This window comes from Pristis pectinata, chromosome 1 (assembly GCF_009764475.1).
Source record: "Pristis pectinata isolate sPriPec2 chromosome 1, sPriPec2.1.pri, whole genome shotgun sequence".
NCBI lineage: Eukaryota > Metazoa > Chordata > Chondrichthyes > Rhinopristiformes > Pristidae > Pristis > Pristis pectinata.
Window position 1 is genome coordinate 145,854,550 of NC_067405.1, and position 25,383 is coordinate 145,879,932.

Consider the following 25,383-nt stretch of genomic DNA (forward strand, 5'->3'; position numbering starts at 1 on the left):
AAAGGGTACGATTGAAATATATGAGATACTGAGGGGCCATTATAGAGAGAGGCAGACAGGATGTTTCCTCTTGTGAAAGGATGCAGAACCATTTTAAGTCAGAGATCTTTTGTTGCTCTGAGGGCCATAAATCTTTGGGACTCTCTTCTGGTGGAAGCTGAGTCCTTGAATATTTTTAAGGAAGGTAGATTCTTAATAAGCAAAGGGATGGGGTTGTGAAAGCTTAAAAGGGGTGGGTGGGAAGGGAGGGTTGAGGTTACATCAGATAAAATATGATCTTATTAACTGATGTAGCAGTCTGAGTCATCTCCTTTCCAACGATCTCAAGTTCCTCACTCTTCCACCCATCCTCTCACCACCTACTCTGTCTCTTCCTGCCACTTGTACCTTTGTTTATGCCCCAGTTGGGCAATATCACTGGGGGTCTGCCTGGGGCTCAGAGCTCAAAACCATGGTCACAACCTTCGACAAGCCTCCCTCCATTGACTCCACCTATATTTCCCATTGCCTCAGGAAAGCAGCCAACATAATCAAAGACCCCTCTCATCCTGGTCATTCTCTCTTCTCCCCTCTCCCATTGGGCAGAAGATACAATAGCTTGAGACTACGTACCACCAGGCTCAAGGGCAGCTTCTATCCCGCTGTTGAAGGGACATCTTGTACTATAAAGATGAGCTCTTGATCTCTCAATCTACCTTGTCATGACCCTTGCACTTTATTTGTCTGCCTGCACTGCACTTTCTCTGTAACTGTAACACTACATTCCGCATTCTGTTTTCCTTTTACTACCTCAATGCACTTATGTATGGAATGATCTTTCTGGATGGGATGCAAAACAAAGTTTTTCACTGTACCTCGGTACATGTGACAATAATAAACCAATTACCTAATATGGCACTTGGACTAAGTATGCCTTTTTGCTCCTGATAGTCAGCCAGGGGCCTGAATCTGGGAGAAGGTCACTTTTAAATGACCAGTAGTAACGTTGTCAAGAGTAGCAGCGTGAGCTGCAGTGAGTTTATTGATCTGTCTGCAATCATTGGTAACCCTTTATCACCAGAGTTAATAAATGAAAATTGTCACCATCTTGCCGAACTTCCAGAATCTCTCATGGCGAGAGGTTGCACTGACGAATACCAGAAGCGCAGTTGGCTGTACAGAATGATTTCTTCAGTACCCCAAGTCATTCCAGATCCAATCCTGATTTTTCACCCCATTTCAAAAACTTTATTGTAAAAAAAACTACAGCATTTGAACACGTACAGGAAGAAAATAGAGCAGTGAGAATTATCAAATAGCCACGTTATACAAATACATCAAAACCAGGAGATATCATCAGTATAGAACAGTGATTGTAGAGCCACTCTACGTCTAAAGTAATTGGTCCTTTAAATAGAATTTTGCCACTAAATTGTAATAATTTGTACAGGGGGCTGATATCATCAAACCCAATATAAAATCTCTCTCAAAGCAACCACAGACTTTTCACTACTCCCCAATTTCTAATCATGTTCCCCCCATCTCCATGAAATTTGGCGTATTTTACACCTTCTTCTACCACCCTTACAAACTCTGCACCTTCCACAATCCTACCAAACTAAACGCACACAGAAATAGAACATTCCAGAAACCGGCAGTTGATCTCTCAGGCCAAAAATCCCAATCAGGGTTGTTCAGAGCAAAGCTCTTCAATCCCACACACGTCACCTGACGAGTCATCTCAGTCACTGGGCCTTCCCCACCTTACCTTGGACCCCCCAAATTTAATGCAACTTAAGAGAGGTTGGGTGTTGCCACCCAGCTGCGGCTCCCTGACCAGTGAGGGGAAGTGGCGGGAGAAAGAGGAGCAGGAGGCCATTTGGCCCCTCATCTCAGTTCTGTCGTTCAATAAGATCATGGCCACTGCTTTCCCCCACCACTCACTAACAGCCCAAAATCCATCGATGAGCCATGACTGGGCTCCACGACTCTCTGGCAAGAGAATTCCATAGATCCTCGACAGTCTGAGTGAAGAGATTTCTCCTCATTTCCACTGAAAATGGCCAAGCCCTTATCCTGAGACTATGACCTCTGGTTGCAGGCCCTTCACCCTGAGGAAGCAGCCTCACAGTCCCTTCTCAAGGTCTTCTGTGCCTCAATCAAATCAGCCCTCGTTCTGCTCAGCTCCTGGCCAATGTGAAGGGTACCAACTGACCACAGGAATTAGACTGAATTTGCAGCAAACATTAGAACAGACTGAATATATAGAAGGAACTTAATATAGTGGTACAGTCAGTACTATGACACCTCTCAGGACACCCTAAAGCACTTCATAAACTTTTGAAGTACAGTCACTGTTAAAATGTAGTACACATGGCAGTCAATCTGCAGGTAAGATCCCACAAACATAATGTGATCATGACCAGATAAACTGTTTTACTGCTGGTTGTTGAGTGATAAATACTGGCCCCAGGAAAATGCAAGAACTGCCCTGCTTTTCAGTGCAACAGAATGGCATCAGTGAAAGAGCAAACGCACAGGGAGGGGGCAAGATGCACAGGGAGGGGGCAAGATGCACAGGGAGGGGGCAAGATGCACAGGGAGGGGGACATGGCGCAGAGGGAAGGGAGACACGGCGCAGAGGGAGGCTAGAAGAGTACAGGAGGAACCACTGGAAGGATTAACCATAGAAAGCATCCTATCCAGATGCATCACAGGTTGGTACAGCAACTGCTCTGCTCGGGACCACAAGAAACTGCAGAGTTGTGGACACAGCTCAGCGCATCACAGAAACCAGCCTCCCCTCCATGGACTGCCTACACTTCTCGCTTCCTCGGTAAAGCAGCCAGCATCATCAAAGACCCCACCTACCCCAGACACTCTCTCTTCTCCCCTCTCCCATCTGGCAGAAGATACAAAGGTCTGAAAGCACATACCACCAGGCTCAAGGACAGCTTCTATCCCGCTGTTATAAGACTATTGAATGGTTCTTTCGTACAATAAGATGGACTCTTGAACTCACAATCTACCTTGTTATGGCCCTTGCACCTTATTGTCTGCCTGCACTGCACTTTCTCTGTAACTGTAACACTTTATTCTGCATTCTGTTATTGTTTTCCCTTGCACTACTTCAATGCACTGTGTAATGAATTGATCTGTAGGAACGGTATGCTAGACAAGTTTTTCACTATACCTTGGTACATGTGACAATAATAAACCAATTCCAATGAAGTGAAATATATCGAGTGGAAAGTACCAGATAGGAGAGTGAGATTCTGAGAGGAAACTAGGACAGAGGAAGGGGAGTAACATCTACGTTCCACTAACTCATTTCTTCAAGTATTTACAACAGCACATTGAATTAGCCCTACTATAAGAAACATTTCTTTGGGTTGGGTTGGACTGTGATAAGACTATTTAACGATTTCCTTATACGATGAGATGGACTCTAACCTCACGATCTACCTTGTTGTGACCTTGCACCTTATTGCACTGCACTTTCTCTGTAGCTGTGACACTTTACTCTGTACTGTTATTGTTTTTACCTGTACTACATCAATGAACTCTTTACTAACTCAATGTAACTGCACTATGTAATGAATTGACCTGTACGATCGGTATGCAAGACAAGTTTTTCACTGTACCTCGGTACAATTGACAATAATAAACCAATACCAATACCAATAACACCAGTGGAGCTGTCACTGAGTAACTGCACTGCCTTCATGTTATTCCTCAGCAAGGCCTGGCTCTGGGGCATCATGTACCGTCACGGCCGATCACCTCTGATGTGCGTGACCAGCAACAGGTATCCTAGGCCTGCGTTCCCACCTGGCTGGGGGCAATGTTGCATTGGTGGGATCATCAAAGGAGTGAAGCTTCATCTCATGGATGTGACATTTGATAAAGGACCGCCAAGGGGGAAAATCACCTCTGTGAACAACATCTGGTTCAGAAACCTGTTTAAAGCGCTCCAGACACTTCATCAATGAGATGAGGGCTCATCTTTTCCCTGTGTCCTCAGGCACAGTTTGACACTCATTAATTGGACCTTGCTCTTCTTCTGATTTCTGCTGGCCCTTCATACCAAATCCCGTTCACCCGCGGATCCACTCATCCTTCAAATCTCTCCACAGTCCCATCCCTCCCTCTTCCTGCTCCAGCACCTAAGGACCTGCAACACCTCTGTCCTCCTCTGACTCTGTCCCTTGAACACCACTGAAATGAATCACTGTGCCGTGGGAGGCCATGCCTTCAGCTACCGGGGTGTCCAACATCTGACGACGTTCCTTCTTTGTCGCTGCGTCAAAATCCTGGAGTTCCTAACCCGACGCCACTGGGAGAAGCTTGGCCAGAAGGACTGCAGAGGTTTAAGTAGAGGGTTCGCCTCCATTTTCTCAAAGGTCAACAGGGACAGGCAATAAATGCTGGCATCACCCTCATCTCCGATATGGATAACAAAAGCCTCTTCACAACAATATCTCCAGAATGACCATGGGTCTCAAGTCTCCCTGAGCAAAACAGTGGGACAGTACTGAGGGAATGCCACATTGTCTTAGGCCCATGGGGCAGTAGTGAGGGAACGTCTCATTGTTGGGAGAGCAGTGCTGAGGGAGGGCTGTGGGGTTTGCAAAGGCAGTATTTCAAAGAGCAGTACCCTGTGCCAATATGTATCCCTCAACGTACACTAGTAAACCATGCCAGCTTGGAATCTGCGGTCAGTGAGTTCAACACTGACCACAGAGGAAACAACCCCCAGTGATCCAGTAATTCCTGTGGTATGGATCTCCCATTGCCACATTCTGGTTCCCGTCAGGCTGCAGTTCAAAGGATTCCTGATGCCTAGCAACCTGGCTGAGCAGCCAATCATATTGAAGAATTCCACAAACAGCAAACCAAGAAGGAAAACACACTTTTTAACTAATATTTTAAATATTTTACAGTGTTAAAATAAATATTGGTATGTACACATGATATTCAGTTAGATAATAAATATCACAAACTTATTTTGAAAGGAATAATAATGCTCATGTTTACCCAGTGTTACTCCAAGGCCTTTTGTGGATGATAATCATTGACTGGTCAAAGCAAGTGACAACAAACCTCTCGGCTTTACAGCACATCCTCTCCAAAGAGATCACAATGAGCCAAGTTAGTGCCAGACACAAGTAACCAGCTCACTACCTCACACTCCCTTTTATCACAGTAATCTTCTCTTTGTCAGTAGGGAGAATAAAATGGGCAGGGGCGAGCTCTCTCACAGCCAAACAAGTTATCGACAAAGGCTGAGAGAATAAACTAAGTGGTCCCTCAGTACTGTACTGGAGCATTGACTTAGATTTTCCACACAGATTTCATGACTTCTGACTCAAATTGGGAGTATTGCCCACTGACCCAAGGCTGACACTGCCACAAACTCTAAATTAGTCCCTGATGGAAGGATTAATATACAAGGGGATCCTAGCAATCCAACTTCATGTCTCCAATCTTTGCCAAATGTAGGGTCCTGTAACAATTAATGGATTAGCTTCCTGCATCCTGGATTCAGTGCCATGAGTTCAAATCCCATCACCAAAGCACATCAGGCAATTAAATAAATACACTTGTATAATTAAACTACTGGATTGCCAGATGGAAGTGAAATAATTGTTTGGAGTTGGGGGGGAGGGAGGATTGTAAAACAGGCACAACAAAATAAAACAGCCTCATATTCACCACCAATCTAATGATTGTTTGCACAATGAATCTCTGGAAAACTGATCAGATTCTGTTTCTAGGGAGCCAGTGATGCAGACATCAGTAATGAAAGTCACTACCACTTTCAGCGAGCTGGCAGAGGTTTCAGCGTTTGATGAACAAGTCCTCAAACATGGTCCACCAGGCAGCACTGATCCCTGGCCTCTTGCACGCTTCAGACATGGACTACCTACAGCAGGCAGCTCAAAGCGCTGGAGAGGTGCCACCAATGCTTCTGCAAAAATCCTCCATATCCATTGGTAAAATAAGTGAACCGATATCATCACCTTCTCTCAGGCCAACATTTCCAGTGTTGAAGCTCCAGTTACGGTCAGCCAACCTCTACATGTATGCCACGTCAACTACTTGCCTGACCCCAGACTCCCAAAACAGGCATTCCTGAATTCCACATTGTCAAGATACTTCCAGGGGAACAACAAAAAGTGCTTCAAGGATATTCTCAAAGCTTCCTTGAAAAAAGTATAATACTGTCATTGACTTTTGGGAATCCTTGGCCTAAAGTCATTCAAAATGGAGAAGGAACATCCAAGAAGGCACTGAGAACCTTGAGTCTCTACAATGGGAGTGCAATGAGGCCAAACAAAAAACAGAACCTCCCAAATAGCCCACCCCATCAAACACCTCCTGCTCCATCAGTGGCAGAGTCTGTGGACTCTGCATAGCTCTCAGCTCTCTGGTCGCCTCAAAACCTATAAAACTGGAATGGAAACAAGTTGTCTACAACCCTGAGAGACTGCCCGAGAAGGAGGAAATTAGTTTCCATTAATTTCAATGGCCAATTGTAAACGAGCTGCTGGTTTGCAGTTGTCCAACCTGTACACTTGATCAAGATCCATTTCTACCCCATTTTGTCCTGCTGAGTTTTATTATTACTGAATTGACTAATAAACCGCATTAGCATATTTGTACTTACAGCAATGGCAGAGCGATTCTGCACAAGACTTTAGTTGGAGCTTCATACTTATTCCTACTTGCCATTTGATTTAACAACTAATGGCACTGAGATCCTCTCAACCTTCTGCAGATGTCTGAGAGGGGAATCGAGAGAAACCTGGTGGAAATGTATTTTACGGTTCCCCCAGTACTGCCTGATTTAGCATCTCTATTGTCTCTTTGATCACAAGCCCAACCCTCAAACAAAAGCCAAACAGTCTTCAGAAACAAAGTGACTGACCAATCTTACCAGCGTGGAAACATTCTTTCAGTTTACAAAGAGATTCAGGTGCATAAAACTAAACTCACCAAAACTTAGAAGCTCTCCCCCAACTCCCAAACATTTTTTGGCATTTCTAACTTGACCCCATTACATCTCATTGTCCACAGACACCCAAGAATTGTCCATGAGGCAGGACCCAAGTTGACCTCAATAAAAACCAAGTGGCACTTCGAATCAGATTTCCAGCACACTTCTTTTCCCTGGGTAAAGTTGACCTGTATTTAAAAAAAAACTATTGTATTTCAAAAGTAACCCTGTCGCAGTGTCTTAATTCTTTAAGCAAAACTCGACACTGTCACCAAATGTTTGGCCAATCTGAATGTGCTGAATGCTTGAGTGATGAACACTGCACTGTGAACTCCCTCAGGAGAGGCCTTTCAATAGATGAATATGTTGTTCTTTACATAAGGGCTTCTTCATTGAAAGATAGTAGACCACAGGTCATCTGATAAATAACACCAGCTCCCTGGAGACGGGAAGTTAAAGAGGCTGAGATTTGTTGATTGTCGAGGGACTGGGACCAGGCACACGTGTATCACATAGCCATGATCACCATAAGAGCATGCAGACTAAGAAAAGGGATGGGTTAGATGCCAGCTGTGTTCCTCTAACCTGGAGGCAGGCTGGTGGGAGAAAAGTTGCTCCAGGTTGCCTGATTCTCCTAAAAAGTGAAGGCATATACAACGCCAACCACCACAATGTTCCCGATGGTGGCTATAATCGCAATCCATAACCAGATGGCATCGTTGGAGGGTGGGGCAGGTTCCTCAAGCTGGTTTGGAGCCGAGGGTGCGTCATTCACGTTGGTCGAGGAATTAAAGAGAGAGAAGTCGGTGTTGCATTCGTCGATGGGCGAATCCATGAAGGCACCTGTCATAACAGGGATCTGTAAGAGTAAGCATAATACAAAGATACTCAATGCCACTTCACAAGGTTTACAGGGACCTCTGACTTTCAACCCTGATCTGCCAGTCAACAGAACCTTGGCTGATATCCACTGCTACCCCATTTACAAGCCTTTCTGCTCCATATCAACAAAAAATCTGCTGGAGGAACTCAGCGGGTCGAACAGCATCTATGGGGGGGGGGGAGCAGAAGGAATTGTTGAGAATCCATCTCCCCCTACCGATGCTGCTCGACCTGCTGAGTGCTTCCAGCAGGCTGCGTGTTGCTCCAGATCCCGGCATCTGCAGTCTCGTGTGTCTTCACTTTGCTCTATATCTCTTGATTCCCCCAACCAATATGAAGCTATTGATCAATGACATGTTCCTTCAGGAGAGAGAGAGCCAGATTTCCATTCCCATTCCTGTGTAAAAGAGTTTCCTGATTTTGCCCTTGGGTGGTCTATCGTCAGTTTTACGATTTTAGCTATGCTCTGAATTTATTAAATATAATAGATCACTTTTAAACTTTATAACCAGAACTATTTCACCCATGAACCTAGCAATTATAAATCTAGTCTATGCATATTATAAGTCTCCAACTGTGATATATCTTTGGGCATGGAGCATGCTGTTTTCTCCAAGTGTATGTGTTTATATTGTGATCCTACTGGACAGCAAGTTTATGTGGTGTGCTTACTTCTCAAATAACAATTTCACAGACAGTGTGGAACTTGCATTTTAAAGTCTCAACATGTAAATAGTGCGTTGTCTCATAAAGAAATATCTACCTCTCTACATGTTTGCTTTGTCTCAATGTATTCTTAAGGCATTACATCAATCATAGGAACATAGGAAATGGAGGAAGTCATATAGCCTCCATTCTTTCAATCAATGAAATCAAGAGTGATCTGTATTATAACTTCATTGCTTACCTTGGCTCCATATCACTTATCTAGTAAACATTGTTAAATCTCTGATTCAAAATTATTACCATCAACTTTTTTGTGGGAGATATTTCTACTGTTCCTTAACGTGAAGAAGTATTTCCAAACCTCTTGGTCTGACAGTAAGCATGCATCCCTTTACTCCATCTTAGCAGTCTTCAAAACACAAAATATAATCTGAATCATCTCATGCATTGTTCTTTGATATTACAGAAAGAATAAACCTCAGTACTGTAGCAGGCTCCTTACTCGACGATGAGGGAGCCCAGCACATTAGTGCAAGAGAGAAAGCTGAAGCATTTGCAAGAACCTTCAGCCAGAAGTGCTGAGTGGATGATCCATCTCGGCCTCCTCCAGTGGTCCCCAGCATGATGGATGCCAGTTTTCGGCCAATTTGATTCAATCAATGTGATATCAAAAAACAGCTAAAGCCATTGGATACAGCAAGGGCTATGGGCCCAGACACCATTCTGGCAACAGTAGAACCATAGAACACTACAGCACAGAAAACAGGCCACTCGGCCCTTCTAGTCTGTGCCAAAACTTTATTCTGCTAGTCCCATTGACCTGCTCCCAGTCCATAACCCTCCAGACCTCTCCCGTCCATGTATCTATCCAATTTATTCTTAAAACTTAAGGAGTGAGCCTGCATTTACCACGTCAGATGGCAGCCCTTTACACACTCCCACCACTCTCTGAGTGAAGAAGTTCCCCCTAATGTTCCCCCAAACCTTTCCCCTTTCACCCTAAAGCCATGTCCTCTCGTACTTATCTCTCCTAATCTAGGTGGAAAGAGCCTACTTGCATTTACTCTGTCTATACCCCTCATAATCTTGTAAACCTCTATCAAATCTCCCCTCATTCTTCTGCGCTCCAAGGAATAAAGTCCTAACCTGTTCAATCTTTCCCTGTAACTCAACTCCTGAAGACCCGGCAACATTCTAGTAAATCTTCTCTGCATTCTCTCAATCTTACTGATATCCTTCCTATAGTTAGGTGACCAGAACTGCACACAATACTCCAAATTTTGCCTCACCAATGTCACCATAACATCCCAACTCCTATACTCAATACTTTGATTTATGAATGCCAGGATGCCAAAAGCCTTCTTTACAACCCTGTCTACCTGTGACGCCACTTTCAGGGAATTATGTATCTGAACTCCCAGATCCCTTTGTTCCTCCGCACTCCTCAGTGGCCTGCCATTTACTGTGTATGTCCTACCTTGATTTGTCCTTCCAAAATGCAACATCTCACACTTGTAAACTGTAGTACTGAAGTCTTGTGCTCCAGAACTGCTGCATCTTTGCCCAAGCTGTTCCAGTCAAGCTACAACACTGGCATCTACCCGAAAATGTGGAAAATTGCCCAGGTGTGTCCTGTCCACATGAAGTAGGACAAATAGAACCCAGCCAATTACTGCCCCATTAGTTTCCTCTCGATCATCAGCAGAGTGATGGAAGGGATCACTGATGGTGCTATCAAGCAGGACTTGCTCAGCAACAACTTGCTCAGAGAAGCTCGCTTTGGGTTCCGTCAAAGTCACTCAGCTCCTGACTTCGGTACATCCTTGGTCCAAACATGGACAAAGGAATTCAACTCCAGGGGTGAAGTGAGAGTAACTGCCCTTGAGATCAAGGCAGCACTTGATCGAGTATGGATCAAGGAGCTCTGGTTAAGCAGGAGTCAATGGGAATTGGGGGAAAACCCTCCACTGGTTGGAATCATACCTAGCACAAAGGAAGATGGTTGTGGGGTTTGGAGGTCAAACATCTCAGCCACAGCACATCTCTGCAGGAGTTCCACTGGGTAGCATTCTAGGCCCAACCATCTTAAGCTACTTCGTCACTAACTATCCTTTAATCATAAGGTCTGAAGTAGGGATGTTCGCTGAAGATTGCACAATGTTTGGCACCATTCCTGATTCCTCCGATAACGAAGCAGTCCGCAACCAAATGCAGCGAGACCTGGACAATATCCAGGCCTGGGCTAATAGGTGGCAAATAACATTTGCGCCACACAAGTCCCAGACAATTACTATATCCAGCAAGAGAAAATCCAGCTATCATCCCCAACGTTCAATGGCATTCCCATCACAGAACCCCACCATCAATATGGGGTCACCATGACCAGAAACTGAACTGGAGTAGCCATATCCACAATGTGGCTACAAGAGCAGGTCAGAGGCTGGGAATCCTGTAGTCAGTATCTCACCTCCTAACTCCCCAAAGCCTGTCCACCATCTACAAGGCTCAAGTCAGCAGTGTGAGGGAAGACTTTCCACTTGCCTGGGTGAGTGCAGCTTCAACAGCACTCCAGAAGCTCGACACCATACAGGTCATAGCAGCCCGCTTGAGAGACACCCCATCCACACCCACTCACTCACTCCACCACCGACACACAGCAGCAGCAGTTTGTACCCTCTACAGGAGGCACTGCAGCAACTCACCAAGACTCCTCAGACAGCACCTTCCAAACCCACCACCTCTACCAGCTAGAAGGACAAGGGCAGCAAAAGCACGGAAAACACCACCCCCTGGAAGTTGCCCTCCAAGCCGCACACCATCCCGACTTGGAAATATATCGCCGTTCCTTCACCATCGCTGGGTCAAAATCTTGAAATTCCCTCCCCAGCAGCACTGTGGGTGTACCCCCACCTCACGGACTGCAGCGATTTGAGAAGACAGCTCACCACCACCTTCTCAAGGGTAATTAGGGATGGGAAATTAAATTCTGGCTCAGCCTGCAAAGCCCACATTCCAGGAATGAATAATAGAAGTGATCTAATCATCTGTACTGTCTGATAGACATCAGGACAACCACCCCTTTCCTCTAATCATATTGTTGAAGAGAAAATAATCAGAAGCACTGATTTTACAATGGATATGGGAAAACAGGATGGCTATGGAAAAGTCACAGTGCACTTTCAGGAATCATTTAACAAGACTTTCAGGAATCCTTTGAGTATAAGGGTAAGGAAGTCACGCTGCAGCTACATAAAACTTTAGTGCAGTTCTGGTCACCCCATTACAGGAAGGATGTGGAGGCTCCATATCCTTCCTATAATGGGGCGACCAGAACTGAATACAATACTCCAGATGCGGCCTAACCAGAGTTTTATAAAGCTGCAATATGACTTCCTGACTCTTGAACTCAGTGCCTCGACTAATAAAGGCAAGCACGCCGTACACCTTCTTTACCATTATTAATTGTGCAGCCATTAATAATGCAGTAATTCTTCAAACCCAACTACACACATCAGACAATCGCTTGCCCATGCTCCTAACCCACAGCAAACAAATAAAACTTTCCTGTAAGGGCAGTGATCCATCAGCAGTCCTGGATCTAAACAGTTCTGAAGTTGCACAACGCTCCTTGAATCTGTTTTGCCGAGAACATATCCCTTGGGAACCTCGACTTCCCTTGCAGTCCGAGTTCTGAAGTGCACTCAGGGTAACAGCCCTCTGAAAACTCCCCACGTGTTCTTGATTTGCAAAAGGATTAATATGTTTGCTTCCAGATTACTTGCTACTTTCACCATATGGGATTGTGAAGCTAACAACAGCTTTCTGCTTGGGGATTTGCTACACGCACTGATAACTAATGGACAGCTTTATTCATCCATGTGATAAAGAATGAGCTTTGATTAATCTGTTCCAGAGTGGAATCATTGCCAGCTGTCTTCTGTCTAGACAAATTTACATTGGGCTTTTATATTAGCAGGAAATAGTTGGGTGCAGACAGGTGCGAAGTGGCAATGCTGGAACCTGGTGTATCCTCACAGTATACAAAATAGAACAAGGAACTGACAGACGGTTGCACTAAAAGAGCCACAGATAACATGGTATGAGGTTTAGCAAGTGGCAATCGATGCTGTGTATGAGAGGATAAGCAAGGCTGGATTAGATTTAAATCAAGAGTGCAATACAATCTGCCTGCACGATGGAAAAGCCACAACAACACTCAATCTCGACACCACCCAGGGTGTAGTGGCTACTTGATCACAGTCCTTAGTCTGGGCTCACAGTCCACTGCCTTCCACTGTAGCCACAGCACAGCCAAACACTTTGCGGGAACTCACCAAGACTTTTTGAACAGCACCAGCCAGAACTTTTTAATCTCCACCTTCAAGAACCATTGTGTGTGAACGTCATAGCCAGGGTGTACTCTTAGAGTCATAGAGTCATACAGCACGCAAACAGGCCCTTCAGCCCAACTGATCCTTGCCGACCCATCCAAGCCAGTCCCATTTGCCAGTGTTTGGCCCATAACCTTCTAAACCTTTCCTGTCCATGCACGTGACCAACTGTCTTTTAAAAGTTGTTATTGTATCTGCCTCAACCACTTCCTCTGGCAGCTCGTTCCACACAGATACCACCCTTTGTGTAAAAAAGGTGCCCCTCAAGATCCCATCAAATTGTTCCCAACTCACCTTAAACCTATGCTCTCTGGTCCTTGATTCCCCAGCCTTGGGGGAAAAAACTGAATGCATTCACCCTATCTATGCCCCTCATGAGCTCCTCCAGCAGTTTGTTGCTCCAGATTCCAGCATCTGCAGTCCCTTGTGTCATGGAGTCATACAGCAATGGAAACAGGCCCTTCGGCCCAACTGGTCCATGCTGACCAAGATGCCCATCTAAGCTAGTCTGATTTACCCGCATTTGGCCCATATTCCTCTGACCCTTTCCTATCCGTGTAGCTGTGCAACCTTTTAAATGTTGTTAGTGTACCTGCCTCAACTACTTCCTCTGGTAGCTCGTTCCATATACGCACCACTCTCAGTGAATAAAAAAAGTTGCCCCTCAGGTTCCTATTAAATCTTTCCCTTCACACCTTAGACCTATGCCCTCTAGTTCTTGATTCCCCAACTCTGGGAAAAAGACTGTGTGCATTCACCCTATCTATGCCCCTCATGATTTTATACACCTCTGTAAGATTACCTCTGAGTCTCCTACACTCCACTCCTAGCCTGTCCAACCTCTCCTTATAATTTAGTCCCTCAAGTCCTGACAACATTCTTGTAAATCTTTTCTGTATTCTTTCCAGTTTAATAACATATTTCCTATAGCAGGGTGACCAAAAATGAACACAATACTCCAAGTGCGGCCTCACCAGCATCCTGTACAACCGCACCATGACCTCCCAACTTCTGTTTTATTCATTTGCAAGTTGTGATGATCATTTGCAAGCCCAGCATTTGGTGTAGTGGTGAACAGCTGCTGTCCATTTGGTGACCCATAGGGATGTTGGTGAGTGGGGGCAGGGGGTGCAGGTGACTCGTAGAGGTGAGAAGTATTTCTGAACTTGACCGCAGTGATGAGGAACCAGTGAAATATTTCCAAGTCAGGGTGGCTTGTGACGGGGGTGGTGGGGGGAACCTGCAGGTGATAGTGTTTTCATGCACCTGCTGACCTCGTCTTTTTTTCCCTTTTACAAAGGCGATTTATTCAGTGATTACATGAATCACATTAATACAATATTACAGTACTTCATGATACACACTATTTACAGTTTCAAATTATAACACAGTCATCAATATCCAGAACGCACTCGAGCCCCTGTGGCGCCCACCGGTCCCGGAAAGCCCCCATTCTACCTGTGGATACCAAGTGCTCCTTCTCCAGGGACACACAGGCATGGACATAAACCTTGGAAGAGGGGCAGGGCGAACGTCTCGGGCGGAACCCTTGACTGCCTGCCGCCTGGACCTGTGAATGGCCACCTTGGCTAGGCCCAGGAGCAAATGAACCAGGAGATCCCCCGAGCGACCCAACCCCTTCCAAAGATCAGGAGCGTGGGGCCAGAACTTAAGGAGCAGCCCCTTCAGATACTCAAATAGGGGCTGCAACCGTGTATACATGATACACCGTCTCCCCCGGCAGTAGAAATAACAATGGCTGGGAGTCCGTAAACCGACTGAAGAATCTATCACACGGTACTGGTCTGTGCAACACTTTCCATCCCAGGTCCCCAATGTAAAGGGGGAGGACTCCTGCGTAAAGAGACCTCTACGGGGTCCTCCCTCATTGCTGGATGGCGAAACGGATCGCCACAGTGTGTCCGGACAGCAGACAAGGGCAAGGAAGTGTACAGTGTGCAGGAGCAGCCTGTACAAGAACCGCCTCGGTGTGTCATGAAACGACACAGTGGGTATCTCTGAAAGGCAGCTCATGTCGTGTGGGAGCGGGTTCCTGAGAGAGATTTCGGGCCTTGGGGCTGATGAGTAATTCTGGCTGAACAGGGGTTAGCACAGTCAGGGCTGACTTCATCTTAGTGGGAGATCACAAGATACTGTCAGAGGACCCAAGTGCACTGTACGTGGTTCAGGACTTTGCACTTGGAAATAAATTGATGTTCATTCTCCCTGGGTCAAACTCCATCCCTTCAGCCCTGTCGGAGCTGTTTCCTATTTAACCTACCTAGAGCTCATACTTCTGAACACAGGAACATAAGAAATTAAAAAAAGAAAAAAAAGAAATAGCAACAAGATCAGACCACTTGGCTCACTGACACCCCTCATCGCTGCAGATTGTGAATAGCTGGGGTCCGAACACCGACCCTGCAGTTTCCACTAGTCCCAGCCTGCCAACCTGAGAATGATGCTTTTATTCCCACTCTTTGCTTGCTGTACATTAACTAATTCTCAATCCATGTCAGTGCCTTACCCCCACTTCCACTTGCTCCAACCTTGATCAACCTCCTGTGTGGGATCTTATCAAAGGCCTTCTGAAAATCCAGTACATCACATCCACTGACTTCCTCATCTATTTTACCAGTCACATCTTCAAAGAACTCCAGTAGAGTAGTCAAACATCATTTTCCTTTCATAGATACTTGTTGGCTCTGCTCAATCCTGTTATTCTTTTCAAGGTGTTCTGTTATTACATTCTTCATTATAGATTCCAGCATTTTTCCTACCACTGATCTTAGATCAACGGATAACTATTATATACCTCAGTTGACTCTCTCCTCAGCCTCCTCTATTCCAAAGAATACAACCATAGATTAGCTAATCATAAATACAAATTTTACAGTCCTAGCAACCTCCTCAAACAGGAGAAACACACAAAGGTGCTGGAGGAACTCAGCGGGTCAGGCAGCATCTATGGAGAGAAATGGACAGTCAACGTTTCGGGTCGAGACTCTTTATCAGGACACCTCTCACAACTCTCCTCTGCACCCTCTCCAGTGCAATCACGTCTTTCGTGTGACGTGGTGATCACAACAGCGCACAGTTTTCAAGGTGTGCCCTAATTCCAGCATAACGTCTCTGATCTTACATGCTATGGTTTTGGCTAATAAAAGAAAGCATCCCACGTACTTTTTAACCAGCTTACTGGCCCCTCCCAATGCTTTTGAAGATTTGGGGGCATCTACTCTTGTAGTTCATACGAACGACTTTAGAACTAGTTTGCACCCAGCGGTATGTCTTTGCTTGGTCGTTGTATCCAACACGATAGTCAGTTGAGAATTTACTACCTTTAATAAAGGATGCTCTGCTGATTGAACCACCTCTGCCATTTGCATGAGCAAACAGCAACGCAAAATACTCTGGAGATACTGGTATTAAGTTTGGATGTTTCTCTGTCTCAACTTGCACTAATGTTGTTATGGTTATTTGTTGTGTAAATTAATATAAATTATATATAATTTATGTTAATTTATGTTTGTCTCTGATCTTATAGAGGTGTATAAAATCACAAAGGGCGTCGATAGGGTGAACATACTCAGTTTTTTTCCCAGGGTTGGGGAATCAAGAACTAGAGAGCATAGGTTTAACGAGAGAGGGTAAAGATTTAATAGGAACTTGAGGGGCAACTTTTTTTTTAACACAGAGGATAGTACATATGTGGAATGAGCTGCCAGAGGAGGTATGGACCAGTTGGGCCGAAGGGCCTGTTTCCATGCCGTATGTCTCTATGACTCCATGTTTGTACTGTATTTGGGCCAAAGGGCCTGTTTCCATGCCGTATGTCTCTATGACTCCATGTTTGTACTGTACTGTGCTGCGGCACACAGCTAATGTTCGTGGCATAGACAAGGATAAAATCTAAAAATTTAAAATTTTATTTACAGCGTGGTAACAGGCCCTTCCGGCCCAACGAGTCCGCGCCGCCCATTTTAAACCCAAATTAACCTACCCATACGTCTTTGGAATGTGGGAGGAAACCGGAGCACCCAGAGGAAACCCACGCAGACACAGGGAGAACGTACAAACTCCTTACAGACAGCGACGGGAATCGAACCCCGATCGCTGGCGCTGTAATAGCGTCGCGCTAACCGCTACGCTACCGTGCCTGCCCCTTCCTTCACTGGCTTACCTGACCTACACAAAATAAGGGTGGGTTGACCCAATTTTGCTCCCAGAATCTGGAGTGAGTTGATGGGAATATGGGGAACATTGCTTTACTGGGAAAATTAGTGTGGAATGGGATTACTCTGTGTAGACATGATTAGCCGAAATGGCTTTGTTCCATGTCATAAGGAAGTATGGAAATTCTTCAGTGATGGTATATTTAATTTTACACAGTCCAGCTATTTACACTGCAAGGCAAATTGGAAGGTAACATTTAAAAATTATTGTTTCATGTAATCAGATGGTAAAATGGCACATTCTTTGAATTCTCACTAAATATTACACATCTAAACTAAGCAACTGCAGCTTCAACATACACAGCACAGTAGCATAGTGGTTAGCGTACTGCTATTACAGCGCCAGCAATCGGGGTTCGATTCCTGTCACTGTCTGTGAGGAGTTTGTACGTTCTCCCGTGTCTGCGTGGGTTTCCTCCGGGTGCTCTGGTTTCCTCCCACATTCCAAAGACGTACAGGTAGGTTAATATGGGTTTAAAATGGGTGGGCCGGAAGGGCCTGTTACCACGCTGTAAATAAGGATAGGAGCAGACGATATGGGAAAGTTTTTAATTGGGGGAGAGCTAATTACGCTGGTATTACTCAGGAACTTGGGAGTGTAAATTGGGAACTGATGCTCTCAGGGAAATGCACAGCAGAAATGTGGAGGCTGTTTAGGGAACACTTGCATGGGGTTCTGGATAAGTTTGTCCCCCTGAGACAGGGAAAGGATGGTAGGGTACAGGAACCATGGTTGACAAGAGAGGAGGAACATTTAGTCAAGAGGAAGAAGGAAGCATACTTAAGGTTAAGGAAGTAAAAATCAGACAGGGCTCTTGAGAATTTTAAGGTAGACAGAAAGGAGCTTAAAAAGGGACTTAGAAGAGCTAGAAAGGGACATGAGAAGGCCTTAGCGAGTAAAATTAAGGAAAACCCCAAGGCGTTCAACACGTACGTGAAGAACAAGAGGATGACTAGAGTGAGGGTAGGACCACTCATGGATAAAGGGGGAAACGTGCCTGGAGGCGTAGGAGGTAGGGGAGGTCCTTAATGAATACTTTGCTTCAGTGTTCACTAGGGAAAGGAATTTTGACGAATGTGAGGTCAGTGTAGAACAGGCTAACGTGCTGGAGCATGTTGAGGTGAAGAAAGATGTAGTGTTGGAGCTTCTGAAAAACATTAGGATCGATAAGTCCCCAGAGAGTGGCAGACAGTCAGCATGAACAGACCCCCTGACGCCTTACGATTTACAAGCATTTGGAGAAGCAAGTCTTATTAGGGACAGTCAGCACGACTTTGTGCCTCAAGACCTTAAATGAGTTTTTGAGGAGGTGACAAAACAAATTGATGAGGGTAGAGTGGTGGATGTGGTGTATATGGACTTCAGTAGGTTCTCCATGGTAGGCTCATCCAGAAAATCAGAAGGCATAGGATCCATGGAGACTTGGCTGCGTGGATTCAGAATTGGCTTGCCCACAGAAGGCAGAGGGTGGTATTAGATGGAAAGTATTCTGCCTGGAGGTCAGTGACTAGTGGTGTTCCACAGGGATCTGTTCTGGGACCCCTGCTCTTTGTGATTTTTATAAATAACTTGGATGAGGATGTGGAAGGATGGGTTAGTAAGTTTGCAGATGACACGAAGATTGGTGGTTTTGTGAATAGTGTAGAAGGTTGTCGTAGGTTATAACAGGATATAGACAGGATGCAGAGTTAGGAAGAGAAGTGACAGATGGAGTTCAATCTGGAAAAGTGTGAAGTGATACACTTTGGAAGAACAAACTTGAAGGCAGAGTACAAGGTTAATGGCAGGATTCTTAGCAGTGTGGAGGAACAGAGGGATCTTGGGGTCCAAGTCCATAGGTCCCTCAAAGTTGCCACGCAAGTTGATAGGGTGGTTACGAAGGCATATGGTGTGCTGGCATTCATTACTCGGGAGACTGAGTTCAAGAGCCATGAGGTAATGTTGCAGCTCTATAAAACTCTGGTTAAAGCACACTTAAGAGTATTGTGTTCAGTTCTGGTCGCCTCATTACAGGAAGGATGTGGAAGCTTTGGAGAGGGTGCAGAGATTTACCTGGATGCTGCCTGGATTAGAGAACATGTCTTATGAGGAAAGATTGAGCAAGCTGGAACTTTTCTCTTTGGATCAATGGAGGATGAGGTGACTTGATAGAGGTGTATAAGATTATGAGAGGCATAGATAGAGTGGACCTTTTCCCCAGGGCGGCAATGGCCAATACCAGAGCACACCAGTTTAAAGTCAGAGGAGGAAAGTTTAGGGGAGATGTCAGAGGTAGGTTTTTAAACACACAGAGTGGTGGGTGCCTGGAACGCACTGCCGGGGGTGGTGGTAGAGGCTGATACAACAAGGACATTTAAGAGACCCTTAGATAGGCACATGGATGTAAGAAAAATGGAGGGTTATGGGCTGTGTAGGTTAGGTTGATCATGGAGTAGGTTTATATAGGGCTCGTACTGTGTTGTACCGTTCTATGTTTTTGTATGTTATACCCTGGGTATGCATGCCCGTGACAATAAACTTGAACTTGACGTTTGAGGAAACAGCATGACAGTCATGGTGTAAGGTAACAGAGAACAAGGTTCCCTAGCTGGAGTAGTGACAATGGCAGGCAGTGGATGAAAAGTCAAAGCTCGAGAGATACGAGCAGACTCAGCCACTCACTCGATACTGAGCAAGCAGAAATGTTCCCAAGTGCAAACAATATTGTGAAGATCCTGGGATGGGACACAAAATGATGCTCTGTGAGAAGAGGAAAGCAATACTGCAGGTGGAAGCAGAAGATGTTCGTGATGTTGGTGAGTCCACTTACAACAAAGATAATCCAGAAAGTGAGTCAGGGAGATGACGTTGTAACTTCGTAAGGGACAGCAGGAAAGAGGAAAGATTTGTTCTCTACAAGGACTTGGTTACAGACAAGGTGCAAGATGATCTGAAACTTGAGGCACAAGAATGTAGGGCCTCATAAAGCAAACAAAATAACAGTGTTAGGACTGTGTTTATGGCATACAGTAAACAACCAAATAAAATGTTTAGAGTCATAGGGTTGTACAGTACAAAAACAGGCCCTTTGGCTCAACACAGCCACGTCAGAAACAGGTTTATGATTACTGACGTAAGACGTAAAATGTGTTGTTTTGCGGCAGCAGTACAGTGCAAGGCATAAAAATCTATAAATTACAAAAATAAATAGCGCAAAAGAAAATAACGAGGTGGTGTTCATGGAATCATGGACCATTCAGAAATCTGATGGTGGAGGGGAAGAAGCTGTTCCTGAATCGTTGAGTGTGGGTCTTCAGGCTCCTGTACCTCCTCGCCGATGGTAGTAACGAGAAGAGGGCATGACCCGGATGGTGAGGGTCTTTAGTGCTGGATGCCGCCTTCTTGAGGCACCTCTCTGCTCACCTACACTAACTGTAATACATTTTGTATGAAGAGTTTGATGAATGCAGATAACACTAGGAATATAGTGATCAGCAATATGTAATACAGTGTATTCACAGAGAAAAGAATGCTGAATCAACAAATGCAGAACAGGATGTGAGGCCAGCTGTGTATTGAGGTTATGTGGGGGAGTGATTCCTGGAATTATCAGTACCAGTATTTCAGAGATGTCAAGTACAGCTTGCAGTGATAAGTTCAGTGAACAAAGGGGCAAAGAAATCCAGTACTGACTGCATTATCTTATGCAAGTAATTAGTTGATAGTTTATGTAAATTTATTACTTTTTGGAAGAAAATGGGAAAGCAGTATTGTATATGTAAATATTGGAATTGGTTTATTATTGTCACTTGTACCGAGATACAGTGAAAAACTTGTCTTGCATACCAGTCGTACAGATCATTGAGGTAGTGCAAGGGAAAACAATAACAGAATGCAGAGTATCACAGCTTCAGAGAAAGTGCAGTGCAGGTAGACAATAAGGTGCAAGGTCATAAAGAGGTAGATAGTGAGGTCAAGAATCCATCTTATTGTACTAGGGAACTGTTCAATAGTCTTATAACAGCAGGATAGAAGCTGTCCTTGAGCCTGGTGGTACGTGCTTTCAGGCTTTTGTACCTTCTGCCTGATGGGAGAGGGGAGAAGAGAGAATGTCCGGGGGTGGATGGAGTCTTTGATTATGCTGGCTGCTTTATACCGAGACAGCGAGAAGTATAGACACGTCCATAGAGTGGAGGCTGGTTTCCGTGACGTGCTGAGCTACGTCCGCAACTCTCTGTGGTTTTTTGAAGTCTCAGCCGGAGCAGTTGCCGTACCAAGCCGTGACGCATCCAGATCGGATGCTTTCTATGGAGCATCAATAAAAGTTGGTGAGTGTGAAAGGGGACATGCCAAATTTCTTAGCCTCCTGAGGAAGTAGAGGCGTTGGTGAGCTTTCTTGGCCGTGGCGTCTACTTGAGCTCCAAGCCAGCATCAACTCATTGAAGCATATGGGAAGAAAGCTCTTAGACTTAACATTTGCAAGACAAAGGTCCTCTACCAATCTGCACAACACTGCCCTCTAACATTGAAGGACCATGGTAAGACCTTTGAAAACAGCAACCACTTCTTATACCTTGGGAGACATCCCTCAGTGCAGGCAGGCTTCAATGATGAAGTTCACCATTGCCTTCAATGTCCCAGCACATCCTTTGGTCAACTAAGGGGAAGGGATTTGAAGACCTGGCACATCCACAGATCCCTGAAAGTTGCCTCCCAAGTGGATAGGGTAGTTAAGAAAGCTTATGGGGTGTTAGCTTTCATAAGTCGGGGGATCAAGTTTAAGAGCCGCAAGGTAATGATGCACCTTTACAAAACTCTGGTTAGACCACACTTAGAGCACTGTGTCCAGTTCTGGTCACCTCATTATAGAAAGGATGTGGAAGCATTGGAAAGGGTGCAGAGGAGATTTAACAGGATGCTGCCTGGTTTATGCATTATCAGGAGAGACTAAGGGAGCTAGGGCTTTACTCTTTGGAGAGAAGGAGGATGAGAGGAGACATGATAGAGGTGTACAAAATATTAAGAGGAATAGACAGAGTGGACAGCCAGCGCCTCTTTCCCAGGGCACCAATGCTCAATACAAGAGGGCATGGCTTTTAAAGTAATGGTGGGAAGTTCAAGGGAGATATCAGAGGAAGGTTTTTACCCAGACAGTGGTTGGGGGCATGGAATGTGCTGACTGGGGCGGTGGTGGAGGCAGGTACATTGGTCAAATTCAAGAGATTAACTAGATAAGCATATGGAGGTATTTAAAATAGAGGGATATGTGGGAGGAAGGGGTTAGATAGTCTTAGGCGAGGTTTAAAGGTCGGCACAGCATTGCGGGCCTGTATTGTGCTGTACTGTTCTATGTTCTATAACGCATAGTCCTCCAGGCAGCAGTGATCACCGCCCTCTGATGTGTTTCTGAGATCTGGGCTATTTGTAGCAGACATCTCAAGGTCTTTGCTGGCCTTCCCATTCCTCCCACCACGTTAGGTGTAAATTCCAGTTGCACGATCCAAGTCATCCAGGAAGATATTGGTCCTGGCCATGCTCCCTGCTTAAGTGAAAACTGTCTGGCTTGTACAGGTTTTCAGAGCCTATCTTGTTGTCCCAAGAATCTAGTCCTCCCTCCTGCACCATCTCCTCAGTCACACATTCATCTGCTTAATCCTCCTACTTCTGCACTCCCTAGTGTATGGCTCTGGGCAGAATCCAGAGACTTGAGTACCTTTGAGATCCTCAATCTTCTTCCTAGAATCTGTCTGCAGGGCCTCATCTCTTTCTCTATGCACAATATTGGTACAAATGTGGACCATCTCAGTACTGAACATGCCATCATATGGAACTTAGCTAGCAATAACATTCTCATTTTAAGTTTCATCAGGACCACTCAGCTCCGGACCACATCACAGCCATAGTCTAAGTATGGGGCAAAGAACCAAGTTCCAGAAATGAGATGAAAGTGACAGCCCTTGACATCGAGGCAGTATGGCCCTTCCTCCAGTTAGACTACCTACCCTACTGATTAAGAAACCCTCCTGGATGCTCTTGTGCTAAGGAGATTCCAGTCTATATCAGGGAAGTTGAGGTCACCCACAACAACAACCCTGTTGGTTTTTTTCTCCTTTCCCTAATCTGCTTGCATATCTGTTCCTCAATATCCGGGTGGCTACTGGGGGTCTGTAGTATAATCCCATCAGAGTGATTGCACCTTTCTTACTTTTGAATTCTACCCAATATAGTGGACAAGCCTTCCATTATGTCCCCTCTGAGTGCAGCTGTGATATTGTCCCTAATTGACCGTGCAGCTCTCCCCCCCCCCCCCCCCCCCCCGCCCCCTTTTACTTACTTCTCTAACTTTTCTAAAACATGGAAACCCTGGAACATTAAGCATCCAGTCCTGTCCCTGTCTCAACCGTCTCTGTAATGGCCACAGTATCATAGTTCCATTTACTGATCCATGCTCCATCACCCTTACCCTTAATACTCCTAGCATTAAAATAAACACAGTTCGACCTATCCGTCCCATTTTGTCTACTACCTTGACTGAAGGGAATATACATCATTGGGAAAATAATCTTGTGACCAGAGTCAATGATGGTTGTGCTTATTGGAAGTCAATCATCCTTGCCCCAGGTCACTACTGCAGGAGTTCCTCAGGGCAGTGTCCTCGACCCCAATCATCTTTAGCTACTTCAGCAATGACCTTCTTTCCATCACGTCAAAAGTGTACTGACAAATGGAGCATCTATTAAAGGGATTGAAAGAAATCGTAATGCCGTGATTTGTCAACCGGAGCTGTGCAGCCGAAAGAACGCTGACCTATCTCCATCACTCACTACCATATATAGGAGTCTGTGTGCAGCATTAAACACCAGTTTTTGCCAAATGAACAGTTTCTGCACTGTAAAATTTAATACAATCTCTGGAAAGTATCAAACACATTTCCAGACTGATATAACAGCTGGATAAACAGTAGCTAGAAGTACAAACAGATTCAGAAACTACTGAAATAGAAAGATATTAAGATCCAGTTGTCTAGAGTAGATTAGGAAAATGAGCTTAAGAGAAATTCAACAAATGAGCTGTGGCAAATATTTAATCAGTTATTTCATAATGATCAATGGAAATTTATCCCAATCAGATAGAGGGACTCAATAAGAAAGATGAACCATCTGTGTTAAGAAAGAAGGTCAAGGAAAATATTAAATCAAGGAAAATATTGAACTACAGCATACAAGGTGTACAAAATAAATGCAGTTTAGCCTGTCAGACCTCCCTCTCTCCCTGCCCTGCCACTGCCTGGGCTCCTTACTTAAGTGCTCACTAATTTCTAGATTTGCTTCAACTTTCTCAGCTGTTACACTACTGCTTTGGGACCTACCTCTCTACCAAACTAATTTAAACTCTCCTGAGTAGCTCCAGCAGGTCTCCCCATCTCTGCCCTGGAAGAGATCTGAAGTGATTTTAAAAGTTGCAAAGGGGTCATAGAGACATACAGCACGGAAACAGGCCCTTCAGCCCAACTTGCCCATGCTGACTGTGTTGCCCAGTGAGCTAGTCCCATCTGCCCACAGCCCTCTGAACCTTTCCTATCCATGGACTTATGTTGCTAATGTGCTCACCTCAACCACTATTTCTGGCAGCTCATTCCAAATACGCAGCACCCTTTGCATGAAGAAGCTGCCCCTGATGTCCCTTTTCAACCTCTCACCTCTGATCTTAAACCTATGCCCTCTTGGTTTTAGCATCCCCTCCCTGGGAAAAAGACTATGTGCTTTCACCCTGTCTATGCCCCTCAATCTCTTACGTTCCAGGGAATAAAGTCGTAATCTACGCAACCCCTCCTTGTAACTCAGGCCCCCAAGTCCGGGCAACATCCTGGTAAATCTTTTCTGCACTCTTTCTAGTTTAATAACATCTTTCCTATAAAAGGGTGACCAAAACTGTACACAGTGCTCCAAGTGAGGCCTCACCAATGACTTACGTAACAGCATCATAACTTCCCAACTCTGTTACTCAATGCGCTGACTGATGAAGGCCAACGTGCCAAACGATTTCTTCACTACTTTATCTACTTCTGAAACCGTTTTCAATGAACTATGCACTTGCACTCCTAGGTCCCTCTGTTCCATAACAATCCCTAGGGTCCTACCAGAATAGAAATCTTCTTCCATCCATTGATTGGTAGTAAGCAAGCCTCATGAGCTGGCCTCAGTGAGATCCCAAACCATGCAGGGCCGTCCTCGAGCAGTGGCAGACTAA

General features: G+C 45.1%; 1 protein-coding gene across 1 annotated transcript in view; it reads right to left on the reverse strand.

Annotated features, from left to right (window-relative positions):
- Nucleotides 1-1,201: 1,201 nt before the first annotated feature.
- LOC127579469 (uncharacterized protein C14orf132) overlaps nucleotides 1,202-25,383 on the reverse strand; it is a 63,338-nt gene continuing 39,156 nt past the window's right edge. Inside the window, exon 2 of the mRNA XM_052032339.1 lies at nucleotides 1,202-7,838. Coding sequence (XP_051888299.1) covers nucleotides 7,614-7,838 — 225 coding nt within the window. The 3' untranslated portion in view covers nucleotides 1,202-7,613. The remainder of the gene's footprint in view (nucleotides 7,839-25,383) is intronic.